Source organism: Panulirus ornatus, chromosome 14 (genome assembly GCF_036320965.1).
Source record: "Panulirus ornatus isolate Po-2019 chromosome 14, ASM3632096v1, whole genome shotgun sequence".
NCBI lineage: Eukaryota > Metazoa > Arthropoda > Malacostraca > Decapoda > Palinuridae > Panulirus > Panulirus ornatus.
In genome coordinates, this window is record NC_092237.1 from 1,123,009 (window position 1) to 1,138,049 (window position 15,041).

At 52.2% G+C, this 15,041-nt stretch overlaps 2 protein-coding genes across 17 annotated transcripts in view; one reads left to right on the plus strand and one right to left on the minus strand.

Annotated features, from left to right (window-relative positions):
• Nucleotides 1-15,041, minus strand: part of LOC139753130 (uncharacterized) — a 250,412-nt gene that overhangs the window by 109,502 nt on the left and 125,869 nt on the right. The window lies entirely within an intron of this gene.
• LOC139753132 (uncharacterized) overlaps nucleotides 1-15,041 on the plus strand; it is a 77,304-nt gene that overhangs the window by 46,668 nt on the left and 15,595 nt on the right. Inside the window, exons 1-2 of one of the 3 annotated variants that reach the window (XM_071669271.1) lie at nucleotides 4,315-4,367; nucleotides 10,170-10,494. The exons of 1 other annotated variant lie outside the window; for it this stretch is intronic. In XM_071669271.1, coding sequence (XP_071525372.1) covers nucleotides 10,440-10,494 — 55 coding nt within the window. In that variant the 5' untranslated portion in view covers nucleotides 4,315-4,367; nucleotides 10,170-10,439. Of the gene's footprint in view, nucleotides 1-4,314; nucleotides 4,368-9,070; nucleotides 10,495-15,041 lie in introns of those variants that run through there. One more of the 3 variants, XM_071669270.1, reaches the window with a different exon arrangement.

Genomic DNA, 15,041 nt, shown 5'->3' on the forward strand with positions numbered 1-15,041 from the left:
ATGCACTCACTCCTGGGAGTTGTCAAGGTGTGTCACAGTACAGATGGAGGAGTGGTCCTGCTGGGGCCAGGATGAGGCTCTACCTGAGATGTACACACACTTCTCTGACCAAGTCATCGCGAACTCCTAGCTTTCCTGGACGACTAAGAGTCACGAGAAAATATAAACATCTGGAGACGGAAACCCGGAGAAATACAAGCTTACGCCCTACCACAAGGGTCAATATGGCATTCCAGTCCCGTCACTCGAACATGCCGGCTTCCACTTCACTAATACGCTAAGGTCATGACTTGTCAGCTACGAATATTGCTTAACTAACAGGTTAAGACCGTTACGTGGCTAATACGCTACGTACATTTCTTCTGCCATTAAGTTACAATACTTGTGGACACCTTTAAACAACTCTACATTGTAAGTAAGCCATGAAGGAGCGTCATCAGCAAAATATAATAAATAGTTCCACAACATCTGTCTCGCTCATGGTTGTGGCGTTGAGAGCAACGCCACAACCATGTTACACCAACATTAGGGAAGGACGTACTACAACTGCTCCCTCAAGCCTCATGGTCCTCACAGTTACAGGGATCACATGATATAATGTTACCCAAACTTAACATTGTTAAGAGGAAAGGACGCATATCAGGGTAGCCTTTCTCGACGTGGGTTGAGGTCAATAGTGCACTGCCGTAAGGTTATGTTTTGGGACCACTGATATTCTTAATCTTTATATATGATTTGCCACAAGGACTGATCTACATGAATATGTTTACGGAAGATGCCGATGTCATGCATGAAGTAAAAAGCAAAGTGAACTGCATCAACTTACAATGGAACCTAAACAAATTCCAGAGCTGGCTGGTGTATTAACATGATAAAATTCAACCAAAGTAAATGTAAAATAATGAGGAGGGGACAGAGAGAGTAAGCCTAGATACCAGTACTATCTAACAGGATATAAGGAACAGAAATGTGTATGCTAGACAGAATTGGTAGTCAATATCGTCTCTAACCTGTTGTCACGAGGTTAATAAGGACAAACTGTCTGCTGGCAATTAATAGAACTGCATTCATGTTCATGGATAAGGAAATTTTCAGCAAGCTGTTTTCATCCTAAGTTAGGCCAAAACTAGAATATACCACTTAATTTTGGTTACCGTACTTAATGCAGCATTGAAAATCAACAAAGAAGGTCCAGAGGAGGGCAACAATGACTACTAGAATTAAGAAAGCAAAGTTAAAAGGAAAAGTTTGAGGCCATTTCTTTGTCCTCCACGGAAAAGAAAAGTGTGAGGAGTGGCTTCATCATAACCTTTACGCTTTAAATCAGTTTGATGACGTCAGCAAGGAACAGTTCTTTAAAAGACACAAGAATAAAACGAGAGGCCATGACGAACTTACGTCTGGAAACTTGTTTGAGATGTACAAAAGTATATTTTAGAATAAGATGTGAATGGATGGAATAAACTGAATGATGAAACTGTGATAGTTTAAGTAATTGTATCATAATACACAAAGCTCAAGAGATGGGGCGTTACTAATGTTGAAATCCTCCCAGTAAAGTACAAATAGGTAAATGCGAAAACACAAATGAAAATCAATATGCGAGATTCACTAATGTGATGAGTATGATGTCTAATGAACTTTGTATGTTAGTACTAAGGTAAAGTTGGGCGGTGTGGCCTCGGGATGTGCCGTACCGAGTGTGGTCTGGGGTCTGTAGCTTGGGTGTATGTGGATTAGTGAGGTGTAGCCAGAGCGCAGCTGTGGATGTGACATAATGCAAGTCGAGTGACTGGTCCAGCACGGGAGAAATTATTGAAAGGACTACCCATGAGTAAACAGGGACGGGACAGAGGATGGGGGAGGTCGTCTCCCTGATGATGATGTGTGTGTGAGGAGGAGGATCTTGACGCAAGCAAGGTAGCGTGGAGCGCTGCTCGGGCACTATATGAAGCGACAGGTAAGGAACCACGCAAGAACTGTCCAACAGAAAGGGGTGTGGGGCGAGGGTAGGCCAACACCTGCTGGGCCAAGGTCGCTCACTCAGCCACACAGGAATATGTTGAGACGCAACACGCACCTTCCAACATATCATCTGTACTTCTCTCTTCACTTACCTAACCCCCTCCTTCCCCCAGTGTGTGTGTGTGTGTGTGTGTGTGTGCGCGCGCGCGCGTCCAAATTTATCAACCTAGACGGACATACTACAATATAAAAGAGAGAAACGTGTGGGAAAAGTATGAACGCGCGAACACAGACTCGCACACAAGCAAACACTAAACAACACAAGACCGTTATCATACGTACATGTCTGTCACAACTCCAACAATGTCCCACCCACCCCTACTGTCTCACTAGACTCCAGCCTCCTGTCCCACCCACCCCTACTGTCTCACTAGACCCAACCCTTCTCCATCTATCGACTCCAGACACTCAGCCTTCCTACGACTGAACCTATGATTATGGACACATTTCCTTCTTCCCAGACACACCTATGATTCCCTTCTCGCTCGTCTGGTCCTCCTCCCTACCCTCCACACAGCAAGGGTTGCTAGAAAACGTGCAGAAAAGAGCAAGCAGGATCCTCCTCGCTCCCCCATCCTACGCCACCTAAGGCGCTCAACACAATGATGACCTTACCACTTGCTCCAGCCATCATCACACAATAATGACCTTACCACTTGCTCCAGCCATCATCACACAATAATGACCTTACCACTCGCTCCAACCATCATCACACAATAATGACCTTACCACTCGCTCCAACCATCATCACACAATAATGACCTTACCACTTGCTCCAGCCATCATCACACAATAATGACCTTACCACTTGCTCCAGCCATCATCACACAACAATGACCTTACCACTTGCTCCAGCCATCATCACACAATAATGACCTTACCACTTGCTCCAGCCATCATCACACAATAATGACCTTACCACTTGCTCCAGCCATCATCACACAATAATGACCTTACCACTTGCTCCAGCCATCATCACACAATAATGACCTTACCACTTGCTCCAACCATCATCACACAATAATGACCTTACCACTTGCTCCAGCCATCATCACACAATAATGACCTTACCACTTGCTCCAACCATCATCACACAATAATGACCTTACCACTTGCTCCAGCCATCATCACACAATAATGACCTTACCACTTGCTCCAACCATCATCACACAATAATGACCTTACCACTTGCTCCAGCCATCATCACACAATAATGACCTTACCACTTGCTCCAACCATCATCACACAATAATGACCTTACCACTTGCTCCAGCCATCATCACACAATAATGACCTTACCACTTGCTCCAACCATCATCACACAATAATGACCTTACCACTTGCTCCAGCCATCATCACACAATAATGACCTTACCACTTGCTCCAACCATCATCACACAATAATGACCTTACCACTTGCTCCAACCATCATCACACAATAATGACCTTACCACTTGCTCCAACCATCATCACACAATAATGACCTTACCACTTGCTCCAACCATCATCACACAATAATGACCTTACCACTTGCTCCAACCATCATCACACAATAATGACCTTACCACTTGCTCCAACCATCATCACACAATAATGACCTTACCACTTGCTCCAACCATCATCACACAATAATGACCTTACCACTTGCTCCAACCATCATCACACAATAATGACCTTACCACTTGCTCCAACCATCATCACACAATTTCGGGAGAAACTAAGACAAGATTCTCGTCACCTCTTCCCGCCTGAGATCCCTCGTCCCTGACCTGGAGGCCGCCGGGAAAACCGTGGTCAACACTTCCCTAGAAGACCAAACCAACCAGTGCCAACACCTGTAGCGTAGTATATCACCCTAATGATGGTCACCCTTGTGATGGTGGACACACTTAGCGTGTCACCCTAGTGATGGTGGACACTATCTACCACCAACTCCAATCCTATCCTCCTTCAACGTTAATCCAGTATTCACATTATGTGGATTTTCTCGCATGTTATCAGACTCTGACATTTGTTGGTCAATAAAGTGTTATCGTTATCATTATCACTTTCATTATCATCATTACTACAAACACCTAACCAACACACACACACACACACACACACACAATGTGGCAGCCAGAAGCAGTGTACCTCACTTACCATGCTGGTGAGCCATCCTGTTCGTCCCACCGTAACAACCATATTGTCCTCCACCCCCCCCTTCCCCCAGCACACAAATACCCCCCCCCCCCCCCATGGGCACCTGCGGGAGCGGCAGTGGCGACGGCGGGGCAGCAATCGCGTGGCGGCCACAGTGGCCTTGTGTAGGAGGCGCGCGACGCACACCTCCCACACCAGTGGTGAGGCGACACCTTCTGCCTTAACGTGTGACGCCCAGGATCATCATCACGTCACCTTCTGTGATGTGTTGTGTACACTGCAAGTTGTAGTGTTGACCCAGGCTGGCTAGTGACGCACAATATGGGTGACCCAGGCTGGCTAGTGACGCACAATATGGGTGACCCAGGCTGGCTAGTGACGCACAATATGGGTGACCCAGGCTGGATAGTGACGCACAATATGGGTGACCCAGGCTGGCTAGTGAGGCACAATATGGGTGACCCAGGTTGGCTAGTGACGCACAATAAGGGTGACCCAGGCTGGCTAGTGACGCACAATAAGGGTGACCCAGGCCTGGTAGTACGCACAATATAGGTGACCCAGGCTGCTGTGACACAAAGGGTGACCCAGGCTGTGGCTAGTGACGCACAATATAGGGTGACCCAGGCTGAGACCCCTAGTGACGCACAATAAGGGTGACCCAGGCTGGCTAGTGACGCACAATAAGGGTGACCCAGGCTGGCTAGTGACTGCACAATAAGGGTGACCCAGGCTGGCTAGTGACGCACAATATAGGTGACCCAGGCTGGCTAGTGACGCACAATAAGGGTGACCCAGGCTGGCTAGTGACGCACAACATAGGTGACCCAGGCTGGCTAGTGACGCACAGTAAGGGTGACCCAGGCTGGCTAGTGACGCACAATAAGGGTGACCCAGGCTGGCTAGTGACGCACAACATAGGTGACCAGGCTGGCTAGTGACGCACAATATGGGTGACCCAGGCTGGCTAGTGACGCACAATAAGGGTGACCCAGGCTGGCTAGTGACGCACAATAAGGGTGACCCAGGCTGGCAAGTGACACACTTAGGGTGACCCAGGCTGGCTAGTGACGCACAATAAGGGTGACCCAGGCTGGCTAGTGACTCACATTAAGGTGACCCAGGCTGGCTAGTGACGCACAATATAGGTGACCCAGGCTGGCTAGTGACGCACAATAAGGGTGACCCAGGCTGGCTAGTGACGCACAACATAGGTGACCCAGGCTGGCTAGTGACGCACAGTAAGGGTGACCCAGGCTGGCTAGTGACGCACAATAAGGGTGACCCAGGCTGGCTAGTGACGCACAACATAGGTGACCCAGGCTGGCTAGTGACGCACAATATGGGTGACCCAGGCTGGCTAGTGACGCACAATATGGGTGACCCAGGCTGGCTAGTGACGCACAATATGGGTGACCCAGGCTGGCTAGTGACACACAATATGGGTGACCCAGGCTGGCTAGTGACGCACAATATGGGTGACCCAGGCTGGCTAGTGACACACAATATGGGTGACCCAGGCTGGCTAGTGACGCACAATAAGGGTGACCCAGGCCGGCTAGTGACGCACAATATGGGTGACCCAGGCTGGCTAGTGACGCACAATATGGGTGACCCAGGCCGGCTAGTGACGCACAATATGGGTGACCCAGGCTGGCTAGTGACACACACCAAGGGTGACCCAGGCTGGTTGATGCAACACACTAGGGGCGACCCAGGCTGGTTGGTGCAACACACTAGGGGCGACCCAGGCTGGTTGGTGCAACACACTAGGGGTGACCCAGGCTGGCTGGCGCAACACACTCGGGGCGACCCAGGCTGGCTGGCGCAACACACTAGGGGCGACCCCGGCTGGCTGGCGCAACACACTAAGGGTGACCCAGGCTGGTTGGTGCAACACACTAGGGGTGACCCAGGCTGGTTGGTGCAACACACTCGGGGCGACCCAGGCTGGCTGGCGCAACACACTAGGGGTGACCCAGGCTGGTTTGTGCAACACACTCGGGGCGACCCAGGCTGGCTGGCGCAACACACTAAGGGTGACCCAGGCTGGTTGGTGCAACACACTAGGGGCGACCCAGGCTGGTTGGTGCAACACACTAGGGGCGACCCAGGCTGGTTGGTGCAACACACTAGGGGTGACCCAGGCTGGCTGGCGCAACACACTAGGGGCGACCCAGGCTGGTTGGTGCAACACACTAGGGGCGACCCAGGCTGGCTGGCGCAACACACTATGGGCGACCCAGGCTGGTTGGTGCAACACACTAGGGGTGACCCAGGCTGGCTGACGCAACACACTAGGGGCGACCCAGGCTGGCTGGCGCAACACACTAGGGGCGACCCAGGCTGGCTGGCGCAACACACTAGGGGCGACCCAGGCTGGCTGACGCAACACACTAGGGGCGACCCAGGCTGGCTGACGCAACACACTAGGGGCGACCCAGGCTGGCTGACGCAACACACTAGGGGCGACCCAGGCTGGCTGACGCAACACACTAGGGGCGACCCAGGCTGGCTGACGCAACACACTAGGGGCGACCCAGGCTGGCTGGCGCAACACACTAGGGGCCACCCAGGCTGGCTGGCGCAACACACTAGGGGCGACCCAGGCTGGCTGACGCAACACACTACGGGTTGGTTGTACCATCCTGCTGAAGGTCTGCAGCACCGGTTCTCAAGGGTCGTGCCATCCTGCTGAAGGTGTGCATCTCCACCAGCTACAACACCGCTGTTCCCTGCCTCCCCGGACGTAACTTCAGATACAGACTTTGTCTCCGTGCACCACCCTGGCTGGGTGTGGACCGTGCACCACCCTGGCTGGGTGTGGACCGTGCACCACCCTGGCTGGGTGTGGACCGTGCATCACCCTGGCTGGGTGTGGACCGTGCACCACCCTGGCTGGGTGTGGACCGTACACCACCCTGGCTGGGTGTGGACCGTGCACCACCCTGGCTGGGTGTGGACCGTGCACCACCCTGGCTGGGTGTGGACCGTGCACCACCCTGGCTGGGTGTGGACCGTGCACCACCCTGGCTGGGTGTGGACCGTGCACCACCCTGGCTGGGTGTGGACCGTGCACCACCTGGCTGGGTGTGGACCGTGCACCACCCTGGCTGGGTGTGGACCGTGCATCACCCTGGCTGGGTGTGGACAGTGCACCACCCTGGCTGGGTGTGGACCGTGCACCACCCTGGCTGGGTGTGGACCGTGCACCACCCTGGCTGGGTGTGGACCGTGCACCACCCTGGCTGGGTGTGGACCGTGCACCACCCTGGCTGGGTGTGGACCGTGCACCACCCTGGCTGGGTGTGGACCGTGCATCCACCTGGCTGGGTGTGGACCGTGCATCACCCTGGCTGGGTGTGGACCGTGCACCACCCTGGCTGGGTGTGGACAGTGCACCACCCTGGCTGGGTGTGGACCGTGCACCACCCTGGCTGGGTGTGGACCGTGCACCACCCTGGCTGGGTGTGGACAGTGCACCACCCTGGCTGGGTGTGGACAGTGCACCACCCTGGCTGGGTGTGGACAGTGCACCACCCTGGCTGGGTGTGGACCGTGCACCACCCTGGCTGGGTGTGGACCGTGCACCACCCTGGCTGGGTGTGGACCGTGCATCACCCTGGCTGGGTGTGGACAGTGCACCACCCTGGCTGGGTGTGGACAGCGCACTACCCTGGCTGGGTGTGGACCGTGCACCACCCTGGCTGGGTGTGGACAGTGCACCATCCTGGCTGGGTGTGGACCGTGCACCATCCTGGCTGGGTGTGGACCTTGCATCACCCTGGCTGGGTGTGGACAGTGCACCACCCTGGCTGGGTGTGGACCGTGCACCACCCTGGCTGGGTGTGGACAGTGCACCATCCTGGCTGGGTGTGGACCGTGCACCATCCTGGCTGGGTGTGGACCTTGCACCACCCTGGCTGGGTGTGGACCGTGCACCACCCTGGCTGGGTGTGAACCGTGCATCATCCTGGCTGGGTGTGGACAGTGCACCACCCTCGCTGGGTGTGGACCGTGCACCACCCTGGCTGGGTGTGAACCGTGCATCATCCTGGCTGGGTGTGGACCGTGCACCACCTTGGCTGGGTGTGGACCGTGCACCACCCTGGCTGGGTGTGGACAGTGCACCACCCTGGCTGGGTGTGGACCGTGCACCACCCTGGCTGGGTGTGGACCGTGCATCATCCTAGCTGGGTGAGGACAGTGCACCACCCTGGCTGGGTGTGGACCGTGCATCACCCTGGCTGGGTGTGGACCGTGCACCACCCTGGCTGGGTGTGGATCGTGCACCACCCTGGCTGGGTGTGGACCGTGCACCACCCTGGCTGGGTGTGGACCGTGCATCACCCTGGTTGGGTGTGGACCGTGCACCACCCTGGCTGGGTGTGGACCGTGCACCACCCTGGCTGGGTGTGGACCGTGCACCACCCTGGCTGGGTGTGGACCGTGCACCACCCTGGCTGGGTGTGGACCGTGCACCACCCTGGCTAGGTGTGGATCGTGCACTACCCTGGCTGGGTGTGGACCGTGCACCACCCTGGCTGGGTGTGGACCGTGCACCACCCTGGCTGGGTGTGGACCGTGCACCACCCTGGCTGGGTGTGGACCGTGCACCACCCTGGCTGGGTGTGGACCGTGCACCACCCTGGCTAGGTGTGGACAGTGCACTACCCTGGCTGGGTGTGGACCGTGCACCACCCTGGCTAGGTGTGGATCGTGCACTACCCTGGCTGGGTGTGGACCGTGCACCACCCTGGCTAGGTGTGGACCGTGCACCACCCTGGCTGGGTGTGGACCGTGCACCACCCTGGCTAGGTGTGGACAGTGCACTACCCTGGCTGGGTGTGGATCGTGCACCACCCTGGCTAGGTGTGGATCGTGCACTACCCTGGCTAGGTGTGGACCGCGCACCACCCTGGCTAGGTGTGGACCGTGCACCACCCTGGCTAGGTGTGGATCGTGCACTACCCTGGCTAGGTGTGGACCGCGCACCACCCTGGCTGGGTGTGGACCGTGCACCACCCTGGCTAGGTGTGGATCGTGCACTACCCTGGCTAGGTGTGGACCGCGCACCTGGCCCTACCAGACAACAAGTGTGGCACTTGGCCCAATGTACCCAGTCCTTCCCGCAGTGTTGTTTACACAACACAAATACCCAGAGTGTGTGTTAGGGAAGGTCTCCCCTGTTTAATGATCTGGTTAGGAGTTCATCTATAAAAATGAACAAAAATAATAACAAGATCACTAAGGTGTTTTCTAAACATTTACGACAAAACAAAGAGACGATATGCTTCGGCTGGGCCACTATATTGGACAAACTGACGTCTGAACAGGAGACAGTGGCAACTCTATTTTTCTCTGCGAGTCCAACAGGAAACATTCTAGTGGCAAGTGGGTCTTGCCCGGGGGCAGGAACCAGACCCCACCCATCGCTGGGTCTTGCCCGGGGGCAGGAACCAGACCCCACCCATCGCTGGGTCTTGCCCGGGGGCAGGAACCAGACCCCACCCATCGCTGGGTCTTGGCCGGGGGCAGGAACCAGACCCTACCCATCGCTGGGTCTTGCCCGGGGGCAGGAACCAGACCCCACCCATCGCTGGGTCTTGCCCGGGGGCAGGAACCAGACCCCACCCATCGCTGGGTCTTGCCCGGGGGCAGGAACCAGACCCCACCCATCGCTGGGTCTTGCCCGGGGGCAGGAACCAGACCCCACCCATCGCTGGGTCTTGCCCGGGGGCAGGAACCAGACCCCACCCATCGCTGGGTCTTGCCCGGGGGCAGGAACCAGACCAAACCCATCGCTGGGTCTTGCCCCAGGCCAGTTATAGTCCATCGATTGGGGGGAGGGGGGTAAATATGGGGAAATCCGTCCTACCACTTCTCGCAGCTCCCCATCACACACACATACACACACACGCATTCACTTGAGGGAGGGAAAGTGTGATATGTGGATTTGGCACTGTGGCGCGTGGATTCCTCATGAACACACACACACACAGTTATTCACGGTAAGCAGAGCGACGGAACTACTACATTGACTCAAGGGAAAAGTTTGTTCGCTCGGCGGAGATCATGTTCCCAGGGCGAAGGGCATGTGGAAAGTGTATTGAGTGATAGTGAACCAGGCAAGCCTTACACTGGTCTGGTTTGCGGCCACACCTCACCCAAGAGGCTCTCCTGCCGAAGGCTGGGCAGCTACTACTGCAGGAGGCCACTTACACGGACCTCGCTCCTCCTCTCAGTCCCCGCACTACCCCACCAGCCTAACCATGGCGTGTGCAGGGGAAAGTGACTTCATGGAGCTCTTCCTTCAGTTCCTGGAAGGTAGGATGGCTGGGGCCTGGAAGGTAAAGTCCAGGCTCCACAAAGCCACAGGCAATAGTTTCAGTTCGTGTAGGTGATATCCACTGGCCAAATATTTCTCTGAATATTTCTCCAGACGACCAAGTTAGTGACCAACTCTTGTCCACTGTATACTCTACTTCCTTTCCACACCGAAGAACCTTCCCCTCCAGATCCCTGGAGCCCTGTCCTTTTTCCATGCTTGGTCCGCCTGTGTACCTACCAATGGTCGTCCTGCAAGATTACCTGACCTGCCGGGCGCTAGTACGTCATCTGCTTCCTACATGAACTTTCCTTAATCATGATGATGCTGAAGCCAGCCTAAAACCGGTTCCTTCCGTCTACATACTTCTAACCTGTTCCTCCTACCCGCTAGACTAGACATTAAGAAACCAGATGAAGTTACGTTGATAAAATTGAACACGTAACGTTTCTATATATTTACTTTTATTGTGTTCAAGTGTTCCTTTAGATATAAATAGGATCAAGTCTACGAAGGCAAATACTGGGTATGATGGCATGACCTATGACCTGACCCTTAATACTCACGTCAGAGGTCCTAGCATGACTCGTACCGTCGTGCTGGAGCAGGTCATGTGATCACGTGGAAGACTAGTGATCCAAGAAGAGGAAGGTCATGTACATATACACACCTGACTCATGACTTCGCTGGCCACCTGACCCAGGGATGGCCGATATTTGCACATACATGCTGGGAACTTCCCTCATGACGTAACACTAACGGGGCCAGACCACGGAGCCAACCTAAACCTTTGTCATCACTGAGAATGAGGCGTAAAGCTGGCAAGTGATGGAAATCCTTACTAGTGTTAGAAAAGTCGAACCCTGGGTTGACGCGCGCGCGCACACACACCTGGGATGGCAATGTAACTTTCACTCACTACAATATACAATAATTGCAAAGTCATCACTTGGTACCAAGCATGAAATATAATGCAACGTTGTCGATGGACGAAGGGTACACGGCCTGTCTTGCATGCAAATACAGGACCGTTGCTGTGGTTCCATAATATACAGAGCCACAGAGTTGCCTCGAGACGAGGAAGGAAGTAGTGCTGTCTACCTAACATGTTAAGGCTAGGCATACGACGCGTCCTGTCATGAGCACGGAAGTACCCGCAGTACTACAGGAGGCCAGCAGAGAAGGTGTTCGTTATTATGGTATTCCAGTCAGTCCTTGGCCTGACCTTGGCCGCGGGCAGGTACCCGCCAACCTGCTCCCAGTGTCGCAGCCTCTCACACAACCTTCTGCGCAATACTTCTAGTTCTGCTCCACCTCCGGTGGCTGGCAGGAGCCTCGTACCACAGCTCAGGGACGGGTCACACGCATCCTTCTGCCCAATATTTCTGCTTCTGGATCTAGTCCATCCCAGGGTACTGACAAGACCCTAAACATGGGAGCTGGGTTGTGTTAGAGGTAGTACAGATCACAATTCAAAATGAGACTCCACATACGTCCCCAGACGTTATCATATACCCATCTGCCTTCAAGTAATATATATATCTGTATTCAGTAATGTCTAAGGATCATACACGAGGTAAACAATATATCGATATGGGTCAAATTAAGCGTGCGCGGATGATCTTAAGGCCTGTCTACACAAGCGGGTCTGATCGGCGGGTTTGCCCGTTAACGGCCAAATTCTGGCGGGCCTGCCCGTGAATGTTGTCCACACGACTGAAGTGATGAACAGCCGGGCCTGCCCGACGATGTTGCCAGTAGCGGGTGGAGTGCGGTACGAGAACCATGGTGCCTAGCATTGTCAAGAAAAAGATTTTGTGCGTCTGGCAGGGTAGAAACTCCAGCTACCGGGCACCAGCTCAGTGATTTCGCTCGGCGGGCTTTCGGGCAGTTTGATCGTTTGCGCGTCAAATATGGCCGTTAACGGGCAAGCCCGCCGATCAGGCCCGCTCGTGTAGACAGGCCTTTATATCCTGCATGTGTTACAATAACATTCACACCGATAAAGCTTTATTCCTTAAGCTAGAAAACCGCACACGATTGATTTCCCAAGAACATATAGCGAGTAATATTACTATTTTTAACTTAATGACACTAAAGCTAATATATTTCATCAACCTGGAAATCTGTTTTTCCTCACATCTACCACAGTCCAGCATGAGCTACGGACAACAGCAACGTCAATTAGTGGCTTCTCGTGTATATATCACCATTACGAAGGAAGGTGAGCCAACATGTAGCAGAACACAATAGCCCTCACGAGCTGAGGCAAAGTATCACCAACTTAGCATCTGTTTTTAATATCCCGGTTTTTCATCATTATATTTTCTAGCTGTAGTAGATACACACTCTCCCTCCTTGTTCATCCTAACACACTCTTCTAAACTTCTTGTATTCATCCCACCTCCGACCGCCCCTTCTAAACGACCATCCTGGCACTGACTGAAGTAACTTACGGAAATACATTTTCGATGACTTGACAAACTTTCTTTCCTCGTGTGATGCTTCTGTCTTGATCAAGTGGTAGTAACTATTGTTGTCGTGACTAAAGCATATGTATTCCCTCTACTTAGATTTTCAGGTTCAACAATATTCAAGCTGTCTCTCCTAATGACACAATTAATTTTCTCCACTTTGTAGGACTCAACTTCACCCCCCCCCCATCCTAACGCACCTCCCACTGCATTTCCGCTTCTCTCTACACTCTCTCGAGAATGCCCAAGGATCTTCTCTTTATGGACACAAAGTATGGCGTATGGACCACATGGAATCCTTCTTCGTCTTTTGCAAGACTCTGCATCTGAATTTGCGCCGCTGTTTACTAAAGTTTCACTTTCACTTTAAAGTAAAACTTTATAAATACATGACAGTTCCAGCTACCGTCTCACTCCCATGACGTCTATTATGTCGAAAATCTTCAAATTTCTCTACTTCTATGGCCTTAATCATCTTGAATTTCAGTGTTTATATTGATCATCAACTTCTCCAAGCAAAATATATAATGTTCCTATGTTACTAATGTCTAGCTCAACAATCTCTTTGGACTTCTGATCTGGCAATCCTACGTTGTATTCTTCACATCTCAAAAGCCTGATATTGTGTAGCATCAGGTGTGACCTTCCTCTCTTATCTCATGGTCAAGATTCCTCCCTAACCGGTCTGGTCAGGGATCAAGCTTTCCCTTGTTCCCTTGGCGCCCCCTCCTGTCTCCTACATCATTCCTTCTGTAACTGAAAATTTTTCCTCAAAATATAACCCAATGATCACTAAAAACTCCATTCCTCTACTTTCAAATCCACACCTTATTTTGTTCCACCTCCTCTCCGCTTCTTGTGACTCCTGTAGACTCGTCAAGATTGTATTTACTACAGCGGTAGATGCAACCTACTTAATCGTAATATTTCTCTTCCCCATCACCTTTGATGACTCTGTAATTCCACTACTGTACAGTCCTCATAACTGGCGTCATTATAACTATCTTGGAAGTCCAAGAAACTAAAAATCCCGTCTAACTATCGAATATTTTTTCTCTTCTGAATAGTTGGTGCGAGTATATAGGAGTGATTCCTCCTTGTACGGTCTGACGGCCAGCTCTCTCTCACAACTGGAGATGTTCTACCTCGGTACACATACCTCGCATCATGCTCCGCTTGTCAACTTTCTTCATATGACCTCAAAATATGACCCACCTGCCCTAAACAGTAAAGTTGGCTTTCTTGGCTTTGTCTATAAACTACTACTGTTTGCGCTCCCCAAAAGTAGTTACTTGTGACACCCATCTCCCCCACCATAAGCTAACATATGCAATACTTAACAAGATACTTCGTCATGGCATCAGTGAGATGCCAGCAACACCTCCAATGTTGGCCGTTGTGATGTTTGATTCTTTCCCAACACCTTATCCCTTAACTTTACAACTCCCAGCCTTCTTATAGCTTCCCCGTCAGTCACGAACTAATCATTATTCTAAAGGGCAGTGTGTGTTTCATACAAATTCTTCAAAGTGATTATTCCTATCTCTTTAGTTACCTATCTTTTCAGCACTTTACACTCTCCAATTAAGATCTAGCCTCCAAAAGTATGAGACTCTGACATACAGCTCAATAGAACATGAAGCAAGGCCTGGCAGGCAGGGTTAGGGAACATGAGGCAGGATCTGGCAGGCAAATTGAGGGAACATGAGGTACGGCAGTGGCCGGGGCTGCAACGGTACCGATGCACAGTGGTTAGCGTCAGTCAGCACAGGCCAGCCCGGGGTCTGATTCTTCCAAGGCGTGACAGTCAGCCTACACCAAACCCAGGTGTTCATCCGATCCTTTGGGCTGGTAGATGAATGGGTAACTGGCTTAAGCTGGTATGTGTGTGTGTGTGTGTGTATGGGCAGTTTGTTTGTTTACTGGCGCTCCCTCGCTGACGCGGGAAAAAGCGATCATATATATATATATATATATATATATATATATATATATATATATATATATATATATATATATATATATATATATATTATACTTTGTCGCTGTCTCCCGCATCAGCGAGGTAGCTC